This window comes from Aedes aegypti, chromosome 2 (genome assembly GCF_002204515.2).
Source record: "Aedes aegypti strain LVP_AGWG chromosome 2, AaegL5.0 Primary Assembly, whole genome shotgun sequence".
Classification (NCBI taxonomy): Eukaryota; Metazoa; Arthropoda; class Insecta; order Diptera; family Culicidae; genus Aedes; species Aedes aegypti.
In genome coordinates, this window is record NC_035108.1 from 337,068,328 (window position 1) to 337,091,718 (window position 23,391).

The 23,391-nt window shown below is 36.4% G+C and overlaps 2 protein-coding genes across 6 annotated transcripts in view; one reads left to right on the forward strand and one right to left on the reverse strand.

Moving 5' to 3' along the window:
* The window catches only part of LOC5566911 (zinc finger protein Xfin), a 68,283-nt gene that overhangs the window by 33,491 nt on the left and 11,401 nt on the right, over positions 1-23,391 (reverse strand). For 2 of the 5 annotated variants that reach the window (XM_021846049.1, XM_021846043.1), the window contains exon 1: positions 7,484-8,528. The exons of 1 other annotated variant lie outside the window; for it this stretch is intronic. The gene's annotated coding sequence lies outside the window, so the exon portion shown is untranslated. Of the gene's footprint in view, positions 1-7,483; positions 8,529-23,391 lie in introns of those variants that run through there. 2 more of the 5 variants (XM_021846045.1, XM_021846044.1) reach the window with 2 other exon arrangements.
* Positions 13,167-23,391, forward strand: part of LOC5566660 (Fanconi anemia group I protein) — a 32,337-nt gene continuing 22,112 nt past the window's right edge. The window contains exons 1-2 of the mRNA XM_021846041.1: positions 13,167-13,437; positions 13,507-14,200. Coding sequence (XP_021701733.1) covers positions 13,342-13,437; positions 13,507-14,200 — 790 coding nt within the window. The 5' untranslated portion in view covers positions 13,167-13,341. The remainder of the gene's footprint in view (positions 13,438-13,506; positions 14,201-23,391) is intronic.

Genomic DNA, 23,391 nt, shown 5'->3' on the forward strand with positions numbered 1-23,391 from the left:
TTTTTTGACTTGAGTCTGTTTGAATAAGTTTTCAAAAATTGCCGAGAATTATTAAGAAGTTTATCCCAAAATACTTTGGTGATCTTGCTCCAGATCCTGACTGTGATGTTTACGATTACATCATAATCTATAATACATTAATTAATAATAAGTTCTGTGAGAATAATGTCATGGATTATTTAAATCCTCTAGGTAGTATTCAGTCGGAATCTCACAAAGGATACTGTCCGGATCATATTCTGTACATAATTCTGAGCGTTTTATGTCCCGTATTCTGCAAGAGTCTTGACCAAGATTTTGTACAGGATTCTACATAAATCGTACCTAAAATTTCTTTTGAATTACGCCAAAGAGTTATTTTAAAACAGTGATGCTTCCCTAACCAAATCTACCTATTCCACGACTAGAAATTCATGAACTGCAGCAACAAATTTGCATCTAATAAGAAGAGATTTGTTAAAAAGTTTTATTCCAAACATTTACTGTTTTGTTTATAACCTAAATATGCCGAATTATTCATTTTTCAACTTGTAGAACAGGTAAAAAGTGAGGCTACGAGTCGATTTTAGCTAGGACTATAAGAATCGTAATAACGAAATTGTAAGTATCCTGTCCATGGTTTTATTTCGTAAAAAAATCTGCCATATCATGAAACAACCCTGCCAACGATTATACATAAATCCTTTACAGGATTGAGCAAAGTATCATGCTCAGAAAATAATAAATACTCAGATTTTGAATGTTCGGATCCCAAATGAGAATTCCTAGCATATAACTATGCGTATTTGCAAAATTTGTAATAACATTATTCTAGAAATCCATCAAATTTGAAAAAATGATACATAGAATAATCAAAATGAAATAATAGCTTAATATTGAATCAAGCATGGAATGGAAATATTTAGACTTGGTATGATTTAACTAAGCTGATAGAACAGTCAAAGGAGATAAGACATTCCTCAAATTCTTCGCGGACCGCACACAATGCAGGCTTATACTGTCTCCTTGTTTTTTTTTCATCAAAAATCATTAGGAATAGATATTTTTCGACTTTTTCCGCAATAATGTTCATTATAAATATGTAGTATTGGTTTCAGGTTGTGACATAAAAAATCTTACATATAGTTTGGATTAAATATATAACAAAAAATAATACCCAATAAATCGAATTTTATTAGTATTAAAAAGCTTTATAGAGGAACAACAATTTGGTTGGTAGACTCGCACTCAAAGCTTGATCATTGAGGTCTCCCGCGAGAGCAAACTCTTTTCAGTGAAGAACTAGCCGGATGAGATAAAATTTACACAAATAAAGTCAAAAAAGCAAACTCTTTTGAGATCTGCTTCGCAAAACTCACGCAACTGCCTGCGTAGTAGTGCATGGTTGACAAAATTTTCTTTGTTTGCTGTGAGAACTGTCACAATATTGCTTTTGTTAGTGATCCTTTATAAAGGATTTCTACACTGAGGAAAGCAAACGTAAGACTGTCATAAGATTTGCTTATGGAATTACGACACAAGAAAAATCTTTGAAATTCATAAGACCATCGTATGGTTTTCGGCAGATGTTGTTTCCATAATACACCTCGAAGGAATTTCGTAAGATGATCTTATGAACCAGCATTGACTTGATAACAAAATCCATAGATAGTCTTATGAATTACGTTCTGATCCATTCTTGGTTCCATAAGACTGTCTTGTGTAATTTGAGCTTTAGATTATAAATTTCAATGAATGAATAATACTAATCCGCGTTGAAAAATAGGTTAACCAACTTGGGAAAATAAAATTTTCATCCATTTTGTCATGTCGCAATTCGCTTAAAGCCCTTTACTGTAAGCATCAGAATCGATTTGCGATACGACAAAATGGATGAAAAATCGATTTTCTCTAGTTGGCTAACCTATGTTGAACGCGAAGAAGTATATTACAGCAGCGAAACATTATTGAGAAAAGTTGTGAAGAACGCCTGAATTGGTGCAGGTTTACATTAGGGGCGGATTAATGGATGAGGGGGTTTGTGATTTCTAACGCGTCATACAAATTGTTTTGAATTTTCAGTCAAAAATCTTATTCTTTGGATCCAGTTCCTTAATCTGATCGAAAGAAAGTTTTAGTTACAGCGGAATTGATGATAAATAGAAAATATTTACCCTTTGATGCATTAGAAACGGAGTCAGCCAGCGACAAATCAGCAAACACGTCCATTTCGGAAGCCATATTGAATTTCTGATAGTACCGAGAAAATTTGCCTCACGTGGTTCTTCACAATGATGAGCAATGGGGTTCATAAGCGTTCTTATGACATTGACAATTGATTGTTATGAAAAAATTACACTTGTCTTATGAATCTCAATCTCGTCGAATGAAATACGCAAGTGTCTTATGAACCAACAAAAAAATAATAAAAAAACGCGTTCATTAGTGTGATCTTATGAAAATCATGCGAGAATTTTGCCTCAGTGTAGCTTTTGTTAGCTGTGAGAAAGCAAACATAAACATAATTGCAGAAAAACAAAAAAAAACTTTGCTTTGCATGAAAAACCGTGAAACTACGAGCTAATGAGTCAAATGGATGAGCCAACTAATGCATGAAAAATCTCAAACATGGATGCCCATTAAACCTATTCATATTTTCAAAAATGTCTGGAGACTCCCTAGTCAATCAATATTTTGATAATTCATGTCGAAATGAATTTCTGGTCACAATTTCAGCCAATTTTGGGAAAATTTAGGTGTGCTTCAAATCATGTATGTTTTTTGGCTTAGAAAATAATAACTACCGAACAGAACACCAGAACTTATCGGAAATATCTGTACATAGTAGATTCTACGAACTTTTGTCGAACACGATTTTATGATTGGAGCAAGTTTGGTTGATGTTTGCACCTCAATGTTCTTGAAAATCAATATTTTTGGGAAGTGTTCTCTCTAAAAAACATACCTGTATGAAAATTTCGAATTTTTAATTAACGGAACAATGATAACTATGCATATCAAAACTCAATCATTTTTAAAGTTATCATTATCTTACGAAAATAAAATTGTAAAAAATAGATAATCAGGAAACACTTTTGTAAATTTGCTGTGGGTGAGCCAAGAGCACCCCGTAAGTTTTAAAAATGTAAAAAATAAACCCGTTAGCACTGCTTTTTCTCGGTCGATGATGATTATTGTTTTCAAAAGTTTCTGAATAGTGAATTTATAGATTTATCATGTTTGTTGGCTAGGGCCTGAAAAAATAATGATCATGTGTGTTCTCAAATCACAAAAAACTGTGATTTCTGGGTACTGTGGAGAACAAAACGAGACAAATTTCGTCTTTGGAACAAATTTCGATTAAGGTAAAACGGGAGACCGTGTTATTTCCACTATCTTTTGTCTCGCTCTAACAATTTTCATCAAAACTTTGCGGAAGCAAATATCGAGTTTTAGTGAACCGATGAAGCTGACAATTTAATGGGTTGCGCACTACATATATAGAATTATATGATACATTTTTCACATTATATATGGAGTGGTACTTGCGATTTGCTTCTTCAAATGGATAGGATTATAATGACGTCCCGTGCGGCCTCAAACAATGTTAAAGCTCAATTTAATCTTATTAGGGACAATAGCAAGTGGTTTTGATTTTCCACCTGCTAGTTATGATTTCTCAAACTTTCAAATAAGCCCAAAAACACGTTTTTAACTTGAAGCATACTGCAATCTTTGTTCAATGAGCTAAAAATTTGACCAATAATGTCTGTAGCAGAATCAGACAAGAATTTCTCTAAAATCTAAGACTTTTTATTAGTAATTCCTTGCTTCATTGCCGCTAGTCTTACTTCAATCAACTCTCCCTTTCGTATCATGATATCGAGTTAGAGAGCCATAGTATAAATTTGTTTTCATGGTCCCTTGGATCGCATTCGCAGGGCTGGTACCAAAAATAGTTAGCGCAGCTATTCAGCAAGACCAAGCTGAGGGTCGTGGGTTCGAATCCCACCGGTCGAGGATCTTTTCGGGTTGGAAATTTTCTCGACTTCCCAGGGCATAGAGTATCTTCGTACCTGCCACACGATATACGCATGCAAAAATGGTCATTGGCATAGTAAGCTCTCAGTTAATAACTGTGGAAGTGCTCATAAGAACACTAAGCTGAGAAGTAGGCTCTGTCCCAGTGAGGACGTAACGCCAGAAAGAAGAAGAGACAAGATTAAAAAAAAAGTGGCCAGATAGTTACTTATGGTTTTCAAAAAGTGACTTGGAAGCAAAAACGTAATCAGTTTGTTTCTAGTTCAATTACACTGTGCTGGAAAACAACATGTACATTTTTTATGATCTTATTTTTTATCACATTTGCAACAAAATGTATGATAAAATTTATTTCCAATCATGGCTCTTTAATTTTGAGTTCATGTTTTGCATTTTTGATTTTTTCGCTACGCATATTTTGCACTTCATGGGCTTTCGAATCGATTGTAGCCTTTTTCCAAACAAAACATTAGCATCCATTTTGTTACAGTCAGTTTTGAATCCTCTATTTTAAAAATATGAAGTTAAGGATATGATTTATTGAAGAAAAAAAACGTTTATGACTCTTAAAGTTTTAATAATCAAGAAATTTTCGACGCAATTTTATATTTTCATTTATTTGAATACCGACCACTTATAACTTATAATTATAGTTTTGAATTTGAAAGCATGCTTAAAAAAATTAAAACAGGAATTACAAATGATTACATATACAAGCTCAATCTGTTTGGTAAAATACTGAGTTTTTTGGACTACCGAAAAAGTCAGAAAAACTAAGGAAAATTGTAAAAAATCGGAAAACAGATATTTTATTTGAAATTTTTGCATATTGTTGCGATGGATTTTTGGTGAAACTGGCAACACTGACCTTGTTGTATGTAGATATATAAAATTGTATTGAACTGGATTAGTTGTGAATAAAGTCACGTATTTCTCAGAAACACATAAATATACTGACGAGCCTCCTACCAAACCGTCTCTCAGCTCATCGGAATCCTAGTGTGCTGCGATAGCCGGAGGATTACAAAAATTCAGAAGGCGCATTATGCAGGTGACGGAGCGCATGAGACCGCATCACTTAATGTGTATTTCATAAAAGATACTCAATACCCTTTCGGGACGAAGCAGCAAAATTGTGCTGGACATTATTATTTGAAATGGCATGTTGAAATGTTCTACAATTACACGAGGAAACTAAATTCCTATGAAAGTAGAATTTTGCAATATTGCACTTACAGTATGTTAACATGGGTTAGAAACTATCAGAAGTTTATATTGACACATATATTAGATGTTCGGTAATTCCATCCACATAGTCATTTCATTAATCAGGAATAATCAGAAGTTGCAAATACTGTGATTTTTTTTCCAGGTTTCTTGAACAAATATTTATACTGCTATGAAGTTGTTGTGGAAATGATCTAACTTAAAACTGAGATTAAAATCAGGATAATAGGTTGTAAATCATCTCGGAATTTTTGGCCAAAAAAGTTGGAAGAAGTGATTTTTGTTTCGTAAAAGTTACTTTTGTAGAAATGTCTCAAAATAAGGGACTCGCTCCCAGCCCTGCATTTGCAATAGTTTAACGTTATGTAACTTGATATTTCCCTAACTTGATGGTCTCTAGGAATATCAACAGATTTACCCAAAGATTAAGAAAATATTTCGAAGATTTCTTCAGGAGTTGATTTAGTGATTATATCCCATTGAATTCCTCCAACAATTATCATAAGAAGTTTCTCCAAAAATGTTGTTTTGTATATGTTAAGAATTCGGCATGGGTTTCATCTTTGAGATAATCAGTAATTTCTCCAAAGATTTTTATTTCATTTTTTTTCAAGGATATCCTACATCCTCCAGGATTTCATCTAGTCAATATTTCATCGATTTCCCTAGAACATCCTCTAGAAAGACAATTTTGTGGGAAATCCTAAGATATACGGGGAGACATTTTTGAAGAAGTTCCTTGTTGAAGTTTTGAAGATGTTCTAAGCGGGTATTTAGAACATCTTCAAAACTTCAACAAGGAATTTCTTCAAAAATACCTCTCCGTATTTCTTAGGATTTCCCACAAAATTGTCTTTCCGGATTTCTTTGAGGAATTTCTGTAAGGATACCATTAGCTATTACTACAGAGATTCCTCGGAGGATTTCTTCAGGAAGTCCTCCACTAATTATTTGAAATATATCTTCAAACATTTTTCCTAGGTATTCATCCAGGAGTCCTTCCAATAATGTCTCTAGGGAAATGTCAAAGAAATTGTTCAGAAATTAAAGGAAATTATTTTATAAAACAAAAATCCGTGAGATATTTCTAATAAAAATCCTGAAGTAGCCTCTGATGAAACTTATGTAGGCTCTAAAGTTACCCTCGATGAACTAGGATCTCTGAAAGATCTCCTGGCCTCTTTAGGAAGTTTGAAAACATATCCTAGATGATTTTCTGAAATAATTGAAAAAAGACAATCGAATCTTTGTTGCGGGATTTTCGAGAGGAATTCCTCGAAACACATCGAATGAAATTTCTAAACAAAATTGTAAAGGAATTAACTGTATATAACTGTAGTGTTAATTGCTGTGAAACCGTCAACAAACTGTTGAAGATTCCATTGGAATTTTTAAAGAAAACTTTGAAAAGACGACAGGAGTAATTCTTGTAATGTTGGAGAAATTCCTACAAAATCAAGAGAAGCTTAATCTTTGGTCGAATTTATTGAGTAATTCCTGGAGGAAGGAATATTTGGAGCAATTTATGGGAGTAACCGTGGATGAATTCTTGGAGAAATCAACTTGATCTGGCGGAGGAATCCTGCAGGGTTTCTGGAAAGAACTTTAGTGGATTTTCTTGGGAGAAATTCTGGATCCCTGAGGAAATTACTGGAGGAAGTAGCGTTGGAGTAGCTGAAGTGTAAAGTTGTGGGAGAATTTGTGAAAGAATTTCTAGAAAACTTCTGGAGAAATCCCTGATGGAATCCTTGAAAGTATTGCAGATGATCTCTAGATAAATCACTAGAACTCCAGAAGCTTTTTCTCGAGGAATATAAGACGAAATTTCTAAAGGTCCTATTGAAAAGTCACGTTATAAGACCTAACGAGTATTTTTTTGGTTAAATAGGGACTTTAGAGTACTTTCGTTAAAAAGAGAGACTTTTTAAAGACTTGCATTTGAAAAAGAGACAGTCTCTAAAAAAGCAACCAGTAGGCGAATTCCGGCGCGTATTTTCTTCGAAGAGAAGAAAAATTTCTTGCTGGTGAGAGATGGAAGAAAATTTCTTCTCTTCGAAGAAATTGTTCGTCGGAATTCACCTACAGGACTGAGAATATGACAAGTATTTTTTATAAAGTTCACATGTTCTACAAAAATGCTATTTATAAGCATATCTTTCAACATTAATGTTTTCTGGGACACCCTATGCACCAGCCGTCAGTGCTGCTGCTGAGCTGATTTCGAGAGCACTCTTACCTTGTCCTCTTTTTCGTTGATTGGGTCGCGTGGTGGCACAGTTGGCCGTGATGACTGATGCTGGCTGACGGTTGCTGCTGCTGCTGCCACTAGCAACGAGAAACACACTCTCGCCCCCAGCGAAGGCCTACTAGACCAAACAATGCAATGGGGCACTAAACAGCCACTAAGGAACCCGATTCTGTTGTACGTTTTTTCGGTCCACCTAAATATGTAGCAGAAGCAGTCAGGGCCTACTTTTTATGCTCTGTTCCACACTGCTCGCGGGGCAGTCTTCGTTTCGTCGTCGTTGCTGTGGAAACGATCACGAAATTCGGTCACCATCACTTGAGCCCAATTTGCGAAGACACATCGAAAACGGAGGAGCCGCGGGCAAAAAGATGCAGAACTTCTTCCCGAGTGAGCACAAGACAAAAAAAAAAACCTTCTTGGTCACGCACCTTCTTGCTGCTGTGCTTCTGCTTCTGCCCCAAAGCTATTCGACCCGACGCGACCAAGAGCGTGTCCTAATTTTTCTAGGTCAACGACGCCGAATGCGCGCGACACTATTTTACGGGCCCCGCCACCGCCAACTGCGACGACTTCGACACCGACGCGGGTAGAAGGAAAAGTCCTTCGAAATGAGAGCTCTCTTCCAATCCAAGTCAGCCACACTCTTCTTTCTTCACTGCGTTTTCGCGTCGTACTTTTACAACATCGGATTCGTATGCGGCGATGGAGAAGTAGGCTGCAGCTGCTTCAGCTTTAGCAACACAATCGCGAAGGCAATGCCAGTGATCGAAGCAAGCGAGCAAGTGATGGCCGAGCCGAGGTGCCCTAGAAATGCACTCCTCAAGAGCAGCTCCACACGAACACTAAACGAACACAAACTAACCGAACGAGAGCACTACCAATGGTGACTAAACTTTTTGGCTGGAGGCAGAACTACTGACTGACTGGGACTGGCCAACAAAATGACGACGGAGTAAATGCACACGCGTCCGCACCGTGAAGGCTACCGAACAAGTCTGCCAGACTCCGACCTGCGTCGTGAATGAGAAACTTCAGCAGCAGACTTCTGCACAAACACAAACAGCTCCGTTTTGAATGAAAACAATCAAGATCAATAACCATGTATATACAGGTAAACTATTTCGGCTTCTCGTGTTAGTGTGAGTATAAAGTGTACGACAGTCTTCGAGTTGGATTGCTGTTAGGGGTGTCCCAGTTTTTTCGCACATGCTGATTCTTTGTAAGGGGCCTTCCTTAGCCGAGTGGTTAGAGTCCGCGGCTACAGGCCCAAACGCAATGATAGCGGAACGGCAACGGAAAGTGGAACCGGTTCTCCAGCAAAAGGTGTCTGGGTTGGATTCCCGGTCGGTCTAGGATCTTTTCGTAATGGAAATTTCCTTGACTTCCATAAGCATAGTGTATAATCGTACCTTCCACACGATATACAGTGGTCCAATTTCATATTCGTACAGGATACTGTTTCCACATCAAGTTTGTAAAAAACTATTAAATGAAGTATTGAGCTACAAATACTTTATCCACATTGAAGGTAACAGGTGTTATCTATTGTTTGCCAATCACAAAATGTTTCCATTTACATTCATCTTTGGATTAATAGAAAAGTATTGAATTGATGTCTAAAATTCACCCAATTCCATATTCGTACACCTACCAAAATTCATACGCACAACGTTCAAAACTAAATTTAGAAGCTCTATTTGATTACTGAAATGCTTTATTATGATGTTCAGATGTAGTGAAATACATTTGGACAATTTATTAGTGGACATATATGAAATTTAGGTAAAGTTATGAAAAATGCCAGTTTTCTAATGATTTTTGCTATTAAATCCTACAATTCGAACAATAACGTTTATTTTTGTCATTGGATCCAATCTATAGATTATACTCGTAAGCTCTGATAGAAATTTAGTTGAAATATATATAGTTTACAGAAATCATAAACAGTTTTTGCAGTGCAGAAAATTGTTGTGCCATAAGTTCAAAACTCTTCTAAAATGATATTTTTAATCAATGTAAACCAAATTTTCATTCTAAACAACAGGTAAATGTTAATTTTGAATTTGCCTGTAAAAATAATTTGAACTACGAACTTCGTTTTACAATAAAGTACCCTAAACTACGCTGTACATACCTCCACATAATTGATGTCATCGTAATATTCAATTATCTTTGAAATAATATTCAAATTATATTCAAAATAGCACCCTATTTTGCAATTTATTGATTTTATAAGAAAAATACAAAATAACTTGAATGATCAGAGAGCATTGAGATACTATGTAATAGAGTATTTCCTGTTGTTTTCATCATTTTAAAAAACGTTTGTGTTGCGGTTATGGCAATAATATTTATTCTTTAAATCTCTATAATCATGTTTGGTAGTAAAATGTAAATTAAAAATGATAATTACGCAATGTTTTGATAGGAACATTAACTATGGATTATGTATATACATTTAGGAGCCAAACATAAAGAAATTGACTAAAATTTTTGGTTTTGGATTTGTTATAAATGGTATACTACCTAAGATTCAAAAGTATAAGTTGTCGATATCCACTCCTAGCTACTCTAAAACTGATTATACTTTTTTGAAACATGTTCAATATTCGCAGTTATCATTATTAAGGAAGTGATGTTGAAAAAAATGCAATTTATTGTTCGACTTACCGAATATTTTAGCAAAAACATGGGAAAACTGGTATTTTTCTTAAATTTACTTAAGTTTAAAATATGTCCGCTTTTAAATTTTCCAAATGTATTCTACTGCATCTGAACAACACAACGAAGAGCTTAAGTAATCATCTAGTCCATTAAAAATTAGTTTTGAATGCTGTATATTTCTGTTTTGTTAGGTGTACGAATATGGAATTGGGTCAATTATAGACACAATCTCAATACTTTTCCATTATTCCAAAGATTTATGCAAATGAATATAGTTTGTCATTGCCAAACAATAGATGGCACCTATAACCTTCATTATTGATAAAGTATATCGAAGTCCATGCACCATTTAATAGATTTTTACCAACTTGATATGAAAACAGTGCCCCGTACGAAAATGAGATTGAGCCACTGTACGAATGCGAAAATGGCAACTTTAGAAAAGAAAGCTCTTAGTTAATAACTGTGGAAGTGCTCATAAGAACACTAAACTGAGAAGCATGCTCTGTCCCAGTGAGGACGTACTGCCAAGAAGAAGAAGATTCTTTGTCAAAAATTGAACTGCGGAATTCATATAGCTTCAAAATTTGTCGTGTTTAGTTGGAACTTCACTTGGAATTACAGCCAACTCTCCATAACTCGATGTTCAAGGCACCATCGACTTATAGAATTATCGAGTTACAGAATTATCGACACAAAAAAAATCTTGATATCAAAGAACATTTTTTTGTATTTCTCGCGTAACAATTCTAAAGGGCCAATAATCAAATTGTAAACAAATCGGGTTTTGATACCATTCGATAGCATCTCCCAACACCCACAAACTATGCAAACATTGTCAACATAATCATAAAACTTACCGTTATAAACTCGGTTTTCAAAACGGCCAATAACCGCTTTTTTCCAAATCATTCATTGGCCCCCGCTTGAAAAGGCCAATGATTGGTTCTCGCTCCATCAAGAAGGCCTACAATCGGAAAATTTCGCAAACTGTCATTGGCCTTAGCATGGTGAGAGGCCAATGACTCTCTCTTGCTCATTCATTGAAAACCGAAAAGGCCTAGCCTTGGGCCAAGCACGCTAATAAAATTCTATTTTGGCCAATAAAAAAGGCCCATGCCTTGATGAAAATCGAGAATGGGCCAAGCATTTAAACTCATCATTTTTTCCACATTTTTGTCAGTTTTCAGAATAAAATCAATTATTAGTGTGTAGTAACAGTAAATCGTCACTCAACTAGCAAGAAATCACATTGATTGATTTGAAATCTGAAAAATAGGAATTGAAAATGTGGTGAATGATATTCAAATCGAATTTTCTCAGAGTCAACGATCTGAGGATTGGCCCTTTTGAATTGTTACGCGAGATTTAGAATAATTCAGAGGTGCAATCTGGGCGATAAGCCCCGAACGCAATGATAGCGGAACGGCAACGGAAAGCGGAACTGGTTGGCCAGTATGAAATATAACATGCTTGTCGACTCAGTGTTGGTTCACTTTCATTTGTTGACAGCTCAGTCGAGATGGTGTGATTCATGCTGGTAAACCGGTACCACTTTCCGTTGCCGTTCCGCTATCATTGCGTTTGGGCCTATACTGACAAAATGTACACAATAGGGTCCTAAAGCCCTGTCTCAATTTTAGTACCAAACGCTTAAGTTTAGGCCAAAAACACATGTTTACTCAATTTTCTAATGTTTTCCGTTGGTTTAAGCCCAAAAAACATTTTTTTAGATTTTGTCACATCCTTTGGCTTAAACTCAAATTTTGGGTGTATTTTGTTTTCCGTGTCCCTTACGAAATGTCAGATAGGAACAACCCCAGTGGTCGATCTAAAACCCCTGTGGTGTTTTTGTCGACTAAGCGAACGTCAAACATGATCAAAAGTGTCAAGGTTCATTTATGGACCAAATTTTTAAATTAAAGTTTAAACATGATATAGCCATTATTTGAGCGGGAAAAATTGCCAAAGTAGTTACAGTAACATGCTTTTTCGTGTTATTAAATAAAATCAAGATTTCATTAAAAATTTTAGGACCCAATTCAAAAAATATAAAGCGATGAAATTGTAACAGCCTTAGAGGCCGGTTTGCTACTGACAAGAAAAGGAATCGCCTATCTCGATGCGTGGAAAATTTCTTCCAAGAAATGGTCAAGAAAATCACATTTTTCTGATTGCAGTACGCAGTTGAGAAGAAATGTCACTTCAAAGGGGGCTCTCTGTAGGAAATTTCTTGACCCTTTCAGTCAAGGAATTTCTTTACTTTTCTTGAGCGAATCAGCAAACTTAGCTTAAACAGCAAACCTGCCTTAAGAGTGCACTTTGGATGTGGTTTCCTGTGAGACAAGCAAACAAACAACGGTTAGCACTCGTGGAAAAGATTGTGTTCAATTTGAACAATTGAAATACTGCAGTCCGCACCCTCTCGGTTTATTCCATTATCTGAATGGTACGTTTTTATCCGGGAAGTCGCATGATCGATTTCTTTTCATCGATCCTTTCTTCTGGGACTAAAGGTTACAAGATGTGGGTTTGTCAGCATTTGGGTTTATTCACAAATTTCATAACGCCAAAAACGACCTTTTTCGACACCCTCTCACCTCCTCGTAACACATTCTGTTTGAATATTTTTCAAATTTTATGTGGGCTGTAACATTTTTAGGACACCCCACCCCCTTTAGCGTTATGAAATTAGTGAATGAGCCCTATTTTCACCTCAGGACGCAAGATTGCATCGCGGTCTGAAGTGAAAAAAATCTAAAAAAAACCGCATCTTGTCACCTTGTCCCACCCTTGAATTTAACTATTCACAAAATTCAAATTTGTAGAAGGCGAATTCACCATACAGGCCAATAAATTTCTTTTCAGTAGCAAACAGTCTTTATAAAATTTTAACCTCTTTGATTGGTTCAGTGTTGTTGCAATGCAACATGCAACACTATGCTTGCGACATAAAGAAACTGCGTGACGAGCGAATCGGTTGCGAAGAGACGATCAAAACAAAATCATGAAAATCACAAAACAGTCGTTGATTTCGCGCGCGCCGGTCGTGTTGTTTCGTGAAATTTGTTTGAAATAAACAGCTTTTCAATTTAGCGCTACTTTCTTCTATGTGTAATAAGTTGGTTTCAAATAATTTCACCTGAGAAATTAGTTGAACATAAAAGTTTGTTAACGAGAACATGGCCCCGAATGTGGCGGCCGCTATAATCAAACTCGGTCAGCAGAAAAAGAATGATGAGCTAAAGGAGATCTTGGAACGAATCCCGAATAAGGAGGTAAACATGATCTCAACTCAACTCATTTTCGAAATGAAATCATAGATAATAAAATAATCCACCTTTCAGCTGACGGATTTGGTAACGTCGAACATCACGTCCACCGATGGCTTCACGCTGTGGCACTTCATCTTGTTGGGATTGGCCCACTCGAGCAAGTCCAAGGAGAAACGGTTCCAAGTGACGCTGGCCGTGTTGAACCAGCTGAACAAAACCGAGCTTAGCACCAAGGTGGTGTTCGACATCGTATCCCGTCTGGTGCTGGATTTGCCCAAGTTCAGCTCGGAACAGCTGGTGGAGATTATGGAGTACTGCGTGGACTCGATTCGCGCTGGAGACCCCAAATGTATGGGATGGAAAGATTTGTTCCCGGATGTGCTGAAGTTGCTGAACGAGCAGGTTGGGAAATTTAGCGCCAATGGGTTCATTATGACCGGGGGTGAATACCGGAAGAAGGTCCTGGACGATCTGTTCAAGATGAAGATCCAGAATGCGATTCTGACGTCGTTTACCGGGATGCTCCGGGAGGTTCAGCTGAGCAAGGACGAAACAACGCTGGCGGTGGGGAAGATTTGCGATGCGATCCGAGGATTTGAGCCGTTGGAGATTCCGGCGCTGTCGTTTCAGCTGTTTCATTTGTGTCTGAAGAATAGCAGCTTGCTGGTGCTGCCGATCTACGCCCTGCAGAAGTACTTCCACAAGCACTACTACAAGAAGATGCTGTCCAACGACGGAGGGGACAGCACGGATTTCGATAGCATCGGTAAGTTTGTTCTAAGTTTTTATGTCTAAGCAGTGCCGTAGCGTGCGGTTGGCCAGGTTGGCACCCGCCAAGGGCGCCGGGTTTCAGGGGGCGCCAAAATGCTTGAGGCACCTGGGATTTTTTTTGGAGTCACATTTAGTAAAGGCGTTTCTGCAGCCACCGAATCTAGATATAAACAAATAGCGATACAGAACTGCGTCACGGACAAAGTTACGTCATTATCACAATATATTTTATAAGCTTAATGTTTATGACATGATAGATTTAAACTATTTCTGTAACGTTTTGAACAAAACATTTTCAAAGCATTTCATAAGGTGTTCAATGATGCGTAAATAGGATATTTCTGAGATACTTATCATTAAAAGTTCATTCCATAATTTCGAAAACAGTTTTCCATAGCAATGATAAATAAGCTTATGCACTGCACAACATCTATAACACAATCTCAAAATGAATATGTAGATAACATCTGATAAGTAAAATAGTAGGATTCCACAGAATTTCTGGAAGGATTCTCAAACAACTCGGCACACAATTTCCACAAAAAAGTAATAAAAAACCCCAAAAAACCCATATCATAGCAGAATACTAGACGGGTTCCAGACAGAACTCTGAGCAAGATTCTTTGGTATTGGTTAATTTTGTACTCACAGAATGTCAAGCAAGATTTGCATAGAGTCCTAACGAAAAAATTGATTCAATCCTAAAAAATTATCACAGAATATATGAAATGGAATAGTGTATTGTTGAAACAACAGTTTTTATATATTTCTTGAAAACAATGCTATTATTGTTGGAGGCACGACACATTGAAACGAACATCTGAAAACTTATAATTAGCGCGTTATTCAATTCCAGAATTCATTCCGTTAATAATATTTAGATAAATTTCTGGAGAGAACGGTTGCTTGAATTAAAAAAATCATATCGGAGTTCTAAAAATTAACCAACATAAATTACCTGTAAAGAATCATGGTGTAGAATTTTAAGAAAAAATGAATACATTTTGGAAAAAGTGTCTATGTGATCTCTAAACATTTTTTTGAAGTATTTCTGTAATATTCCTATGGATTCTAAATTAATTTCTAGGAAAAAAATCATGACTGAAATAAATTCTTCAATATTTTTTAGAGATTCCCGTAGGTGAATTTTGGTGAACAATTTCTTCAGAGAGAAGAAACTTTCTTCCATTATTCACCAGCAAGAAAATGTTCTTTTCTTCAAAGAAAATATGCGCCGGAACACGCCTACTGGAGGTGTAATTATAAAATTCTTAAACTTGTCCAAAATCTTTGGACTAGTTTATGGAGGAACAATGTAAGAGTTCTTAAAACATAATTCTTTGTGATATTAAAGTCATTGGATAAAACATTTGAGGAGGTTCTGGGAGAAATATTAGAGGAGTTCCCGGAGAAAGAAGTATTGGAGGAATACTTGGAAAGATACATTTAAGAATTTAAAATGTAATTTTCTAGAATTATTTTTGAATTCCTTGATGAATTTCTCAAAGAGAGTTCTTTGGCAATGGCTGTAATTTTACCTGAAAAAGAAGTAACCAAACTTCAGGAAGAAAGTCCTTTTAATAAAAAAGCATAGAGTGACGTCTTATGTATGAAAAATGGTATAATCAGATTGCGGACGGTGTCCACAATTGGGTTGTTTAGTGATGAAAAATTCACAGTTTTTTGTAGCTTTATCGAAAGAGCAAGTTTTTCTAAGTGTAACACGATTTTATTGCGCGTTAATATCCTAATTTCGATATAGTAAATGATTAAAACAGATTTCAATCCATCGACTCAATGACATTTCAATTTACATAATGACAGTTCGTCCCGAAGTAAAATTTGCCGAGGGGTGATTCAAACGCGATTTCCATACTAAATTCATACGTGTTTTTAACATAGTTCCAGGGTAAGGAAAATTATGAAACTTTGGATTCTGGCTCAGTTTTTAAAGTAGAATTAGAATATGTATAAAACAGGATACCCCTAAACAAGTCAATTGTCCTTTATGACTGAAACTTGTGAAATTATATCTGAGGTAGTTCAATATCCGAATACATCGTTTTCTACAATTTTAAAAGTAACTTTTGCGCTTGAAGATTTCAATATGATCAGTAGATGACTCAGAATTTACTTTAGGCGGCATCCACAAATTACGTAACGCTCTAGGGGGAGGGGGGGAGTAGGCTCAAGCGTTACGGCTCATACAAAAATTTAAAATTTTTCATACAAAAAGCGTTATTGAGGGGGGGAGGGGGTCAAAAATTTCCAATTTTAGCGTTGCGTAATACATGGACGCCGATTTAGCTGCTACTCTGCTTTTACCGCTTTCTTCTTCTTCGTCTTTCTGGCATTACGTCCCCACTGGGGCAGAGCCTGCTGCTCAGCTTAGAGTTCTTATGAGCAATTCCACAGTTATTAACTGAGAGCTTACTGTGCCAATGACCATTTTTGCATGCGTATATCGTGTGGCAGGTACGAAGATACTCTATGCCCTGGGTAGTCGAGAAAATTTCCATCCCGAAAAACATCCTCGACCAGTGGGATTCGAACCCACGACCCTCAGCTTGGTCTTGCTGAATCAGCTAAGGCTATCTGGGCCCCGTTTACCGCTTTATTAATACGAATTATCAAGTTTGCAAAGTACATACCCAATCATCATGTCAACTTGAAGATAATTATCGTTACAACTATTGCTCAGTTTACTCATACGACCTAAAACATAAACTCAACCTAACAAACAAATCAACATGGTCTGGATTTTTTCTGGAAAACGGCTGGAAGGTCAGGGAAAGTCAGGGAATTTCATTTTCGAAATTGAGTCGACACCCTGAAAATATACCTCTCTGGAATTTTGACATCCGTTTCATCAAGTATTGCTCTATGTTGCCTGAAAATTTGAGCTTGCGATTTTTTGCGCCTTTGGAGATATTAATGTTAAAAAATTGCTCTATTTTTGAAGTTTTTTCATAGTTTCTTAACTTTAGTGCGTCGTATTATTAAAAATGTTCCACCAGAGCTTGCGTTTGCTATATATTTATCAGCAAAAAATATTATATGACATGATTCTTAGGAAAAATGTCAAATTCGGTGAAAAAAATCGTTTTTTCACTAATTTTCGAAAACAGTAGGCTGTGGAATTTTGACGTCTTCGAGAGAGTTGTTTATTTTATCAAAATGAACAACTTTGCCGAACATGCCAAGTCTCTAGAACATCACAGTAAAAAGTTAGATTGTGGCGCCACCTATGCGGACGATTTACGAACTATCCGTCAGTAGATGGTCCACGTTATTACAAAAAACTTTGCCGAAGATACCAAATACCGGAAACGCTTTGTTACCGAGTTATTAATTTTGTCCCGCCAGATTGCGTCCCTGGCCCATAGTGGCAATGGTGCTTAGATAAATAGCTTCTGACCTTCATGTCAAAAAATATTTTGCGACGATTTATAGCAAAACGGCTACAATAAGCCACTAGTGTAACTATAGAGGACTGTCTACTAAGGGTACACCGACCCTATATGCCATAATTTTGCATCAGATGTATCTATTGACGCCAAACCTAAAAGTATTCCACAAGAATCTTCCTAAGAACAACATTCGGTAGAAGAAGCACAATGCACGGTATGAATCCATCAGAAGATTCCGGTTAAATCATGCCACCGAATTCAATTGGATTGTAAACGAACATAAGAAATACCGGTAAAGGAAAATATGATGAATTTCATTCAGAAGCTTCCAAGTAAATCGAAAACAACTGCAAAACGATGTAGTTTTTCTTTATATATAAATACACGTTTTACCTTTGATTTGATGTGCTCAGGAAGCCATGACTTTTGGGAGTTGAGCATGTGTGAATATTCAATAAATATGGATTTATCTCTTATCGTCTATTATTAAAATCGAATTTAAACGAGATAGAAAAATATCATCTTCTCCTAATTTTGCTCAGAGGTATTCGAAAGACTGCAAAATCATTAGGTGGGAAGATTTAATTTGTTCAGGTGCTCAAAATTGAGATACAAGGCATACAAAATATTAAATTTTAAGATGAAAAACTCAAATAACATGAAAACCATAAGAAATATAACTATGGTATGTTTAGCAAAGTTGTACCAAATGATAAGTATAAAAGCTTTGTATAACATAGTTGGCCAACAAAACTAAAAAAATAAAGCACTTAAGAGCGAAAAACAATATTTTTAATTAAGAACACTCAACTATCTCGGCTCTTAAGCAAAACCGCGAAAAAGTTTGTTCAGCAAATTTGTTTCTATGATCATTTGCAGAGTTGCTCGCTTAAAATTTGCTGATTTGTACAGGCCGACTACGATACAATTCGGATCATTCTATATCACATCAACATCATGCTGTCTACTCCATCACCATCTTTGAAAAAAAAAAACAAGTGGTACGTAGAATGGTTCTTGGATAAATCCTTGAAGGAACTCCCGCTGAAATTCATAATACAAATGCAGGACATATCCCGAGAGGATTGTTTTTCAGGGTTTTGGAAAATATCTGCACATGTTTATAAAATAATTTCTAGAGCATTCCACGGTTCATTACTGGATTGTCCTTTAACAAAGAATTCATAAAAAATTGCAGGAATAATTTACAAATGTCTAGACAAATTCTTGCAGAAATATATGAATATTTCTTTAAAACTATTGGAGAAAATCAAAATGCTTTAATTCAATATTCCTTTCTTAGACATATTCTGGAGAAATTCCTGAAGGAGTATTTGAACCATTTCTTGATGGAACTTCAGGAAAATTTTCTGATGAAATTCCTAAAGGTATCCCTAACCTTCGGTAAATGATCTGTAACTTTGTAAAGATAAGAAATAGAAATATGAAATTTTCTGACTTTTCCTAACTTCTGAAAAAGAACATTTTCGTGCTAAAAGGTGCTTTCAGCGACATCTAGGAGCGGCGCTACAAAAATGTGACACATTATGCATAAAGGGTCAAAAATGATCCATGACTTTGAAACGCCCTCAAAAATCCACCGATTTTTGTTCGCTTAGGTTTATTTGAAAGATATGCAACTTTATAATGGAAATTAGGTCTTTTTAAGGAATCTATGACAAAAGGTTGAAAGGACAAAAGGTCGAAAGACAAAAGGTCGAAAAGACGAAAGGTCGAAGAATAAAAAAGAAGGGACAAAAGGTCGAAAATATTTTTTGAAAGAAGGAAAAATTTCCCACCATGCAAATAGTTTTCGACTTTTTGTCTTTCGACCTTTTGTCCTTTCGACCTTTTGTCCTTCGAACTTTTGTCCTTAAACCCTTTTTAGGCCTTTCTGGGCAGAAGGGAACCTGGAACCTGTTCCAGAAGGAACTGGCGTATATCACAGCAGTTCGTACACATCTATATAACGACGGTTCAAATTTCATGGTTTTCCATTTCGATTTGCAAGAACACCAAGAGGACCCACATTTAGATTTAACTGGATTTGGTCGGAGTATTCCGGAAGCGGTCCCGCTAAGATGTGATGTGAACATTTTCAGGCCATCATAGAGATCCATCATGCGACGGCTCAAAATACACGATATATTTGACCATTTTTGCCAATGTATATCATTAGCACGAAGATACTTGTTGAAATCAAAGCAACTCAGCAGTATTTGAATTCCGTATTATATACAGTTAGTTTCCCTGTTGCTATGATCATTATATATAACAACTGCAAAGCAACCATAGTAGTATAAATATCACCCTGTCGCTAGTACCAGAATTCAATTTCCAATAAACCACCAGTTTGTTAGTGTTACCACGTATTTCTCTTTAACACTTTATGCCTGGGAAGTCGAGAAAATTTCCAACCCGGAAAGATCCTCTACCGGTGGGATTCGAACCCATGCCCTTTCAGTTTGGTCTAGCTGAAAAGCTGCGCGTTTACCAATGGGCCTGCCTAACATTAAATTATCATATTCGAATATCATTTCCGTAACAACCAAATTCGAAAAAAAGATTATACAGTCAACTCTGCATAATTCAATATTGAAGGGACCATACACTGAAACAAGCGTTGCAGTAATGAGAACCATGAACGTGTTTTTAAATTTACTATTCCAACCACGATTGAGCTATCATGAACGCTTTTTATTTGCGTTTTGTTCCCTCTCAATCCAACCGCGTCGATAGCCGAGCGGCTAGCGTTCGCGCTTGACAATCGCAAGATCCTCGGTTCGATTCTGGTCTGCTGCAAGTTTTTAACCATAATATAGTAATTTTTTCTATACAAATGGTGCCATGGTAAAATTGAATGCACAAAATATTCTAAATAAATGCGAATTTAGTCTGCACAAATCAAGTGGCGTTGTGTATTTAATTTAACCCTCTGATATAGTATTTTCAACCGCAACGCTGTTCTCAGTGTAGAGTGAGGGAGGTATACAGTTAAAGATAGAGTTACCGTGCATGTGCTGTAGCCTTATGTGCAGGAGCCACAAGATCCAAGATACCGTTTTGATTCATATTACGGACAGCTTCAAATTCCGGACACTCTACTTTGTATGGGAAACATTTCACACGAAATGTTTCAATTTTTGCCGTTTAAAAGTTCTCGATTTCAAGGCTTGTTTGATTAAGCATATTCCATAAATATCTTTGAAAATTTATAATGCCCAACTACCTTAGATGTCTCTTTAGTGGTTTGACGATTTCAATTAATGATTTGACTGTTCCATTAATGATTATCATGAGCTGTCCGGAATTCGAATCAAAGTGTCCGGAATATGAGGCAAAAGTAAGGAAGCGTCCGGAATAAGAATCATGAAAAGGCCACACATTTTGATTTATTAAAAATTATTCAAGTTGCGGAAGCGAATTCTTTACCCACCATTCAAAAGTTAAGGGCTTCCAACGCTTGATAACGCTAAAGAATCATACAGAATGATTTATTCTGTATGCTCTCTGCTGGGTTATACTTCACTGAGGCCTTAAGTGTCCGTAATATGAATCAAAACGGTAATCTCTACTGTAATGCTTACAGCGATTTCTCCAGCGGTTTCCCTGAGATTCCACCAGGAAGAAATGTTGTTTGCTACCAGACCAATTCGTTCAGGAATTTTGACAGGAGTTCCTCCTGGGATTCCTCCAAAGATTATTCCAGGAATTTTTGCAGGGATATTTGTACAAGGATTTTGCCAAGAGTTTCTACCGCAATGTCTTTAGTGATCCCTCCATAGATTCCTCCAGTAAAGTATTCACTATGATTTCTCCAGGAATTTGTCCAAAGACTAAGATTACATCTGGGACTTTTCCTGATACTCCTCCAACAAAACTGAAAGTCCCGACCAGAATCACATAACAAGATAATTACATATTGTAACAAGAGCTGTTAAAATGACAGAAGTTGATATAATTTTGTTATCAAGAACACTTAACTTGTCTTTTTATTTGAAACAGATTTATTACAACACTTCTTATATTTTTGACGTTAGATTTCAAGCTTTTTCTTTAAGGGCGTAAGTCGCATGATCGATGTCTCTTCATCGATCCTCTCTCCTGTGAATAAAAGTGACAAGATGCAACGTTGTTGGCACTTTTTCACTTCAGACCGCTTGGCAGTGATGCAATCTTGCGTCCTAAGGTGAAGAATGCTGACAAAATTGCTACTTGTCACTTTTATTCACAAAAGACAGGATCGACGAAAAGAAATCGATCATGCGACTTACGCCCAGCACACGCTTGGAGGAATTCTCGGAGGAAATTGTGATGAAATCACTAGATAAATATCTTGAGTAAACCTTGAAAAAAAAAATGTTCTAGTTTAACTCCTGGATGAAACCTCGAAGATATGAAAACCACTAATTGAGCACTAACATACTCTAATAATCCCTTCATAAAATTAAAAAAAAGGTCGCTTTGAAGATTCTCTGGAAGAATCCTTGATTTTCTGGAGGAATCTCTCAGGGAATATCAGAAGAAATCGTTTGAAAATTCTCTGGAGAAATTCCGAAGCTTTCTTAAAAGAATTCCTGAAACAGATCTTGGGGGATTCTTGGGAGAAATTCGTGGAAGAATCCCAGCAAAAATTTTACTGGATCAATCACTATGTAATAAATCTGCAGAAATTCCTTGCGAAATCTCTAAAGAAATATCTGTAAGTATTGTTTACAGGAATCCTAGAACGAATTCCTTATCGAATCCCTGGAGGAATTGCTAAGATATTCATGAAGCCCTATCAGACCTGGTTTAAAATGTATCATGGAGAACAATAGTTCTTCCTGGAGGAATCTCTGGCAAAACCCTAGTAAAGAAATTGCTGTAAGGATTACGGTAGAGATTATCCCTGAAAGAATCGTCGTCCTGGAGAATTCTATGGAAAAGTCTCTGAAAATATTTAGAGAGAAATTCTTGAAGGAATCTCTGGAGGTTTTCCTAAAAGAACGTCTGGTGTTCCTTTTGAGCAGGTATCAAAAATGTGATTAGTGTCAAAAAGTTATCATTTGCTAGCAATAAATGTCGTTTCACTTTTCCAAAACATGCAATATGACTTGTCGAACGATTCCGATTCCTTATATTACATTTTTATTTTCTAATTTGGTAATAACGGAACCGGAATTTGAGTACTATAACTTTATGTTTGAGAGGCCCATATAGCCTTAGTGGTAAACGCGCAGCTTTTCAGCAAGATCAAGGGGCATGGGTTCGAATCCCACTGGTAGAGGATCTTTTCGGATTGGCATCATCGTGCTTGCCAAACGATCTACATAAGCAAAAATAGTCAAACGGCAAACCTCTCTGTTAATAACTGTGGAAGTGCTCATAAAAACACTAAGGTGAGAGACAGGCTCTATTCCAGTAAGAACAAAACGACAGATATATGGCATGGTGTCCATTTAGATCTGGATGAAAAATCATATATTTTGAGCCGTCGCATGATGGAACTATATGATGGTGTGAACATGTCTACATCACACCCTAGCGGAACCGGTTCCGGAATATTTCGAATAACCGGCCAAATCTAAATGTTGGTCCTCTTGATGCTCTTGTAAATCGGAAAGAAAAACCATGAAAGTTGAAGCGTCGTTGTATACATGTGTACGAATTGCTGAATATGATATACGCCAGTTTTTTCTGAAACAGGTTCCAGGCCATACTCACAAACAATTGACGGGGTCCATTGTAGAGTTCCATATCTTTCATATAAAGCTGAAAGAACGAAAATCGGTTC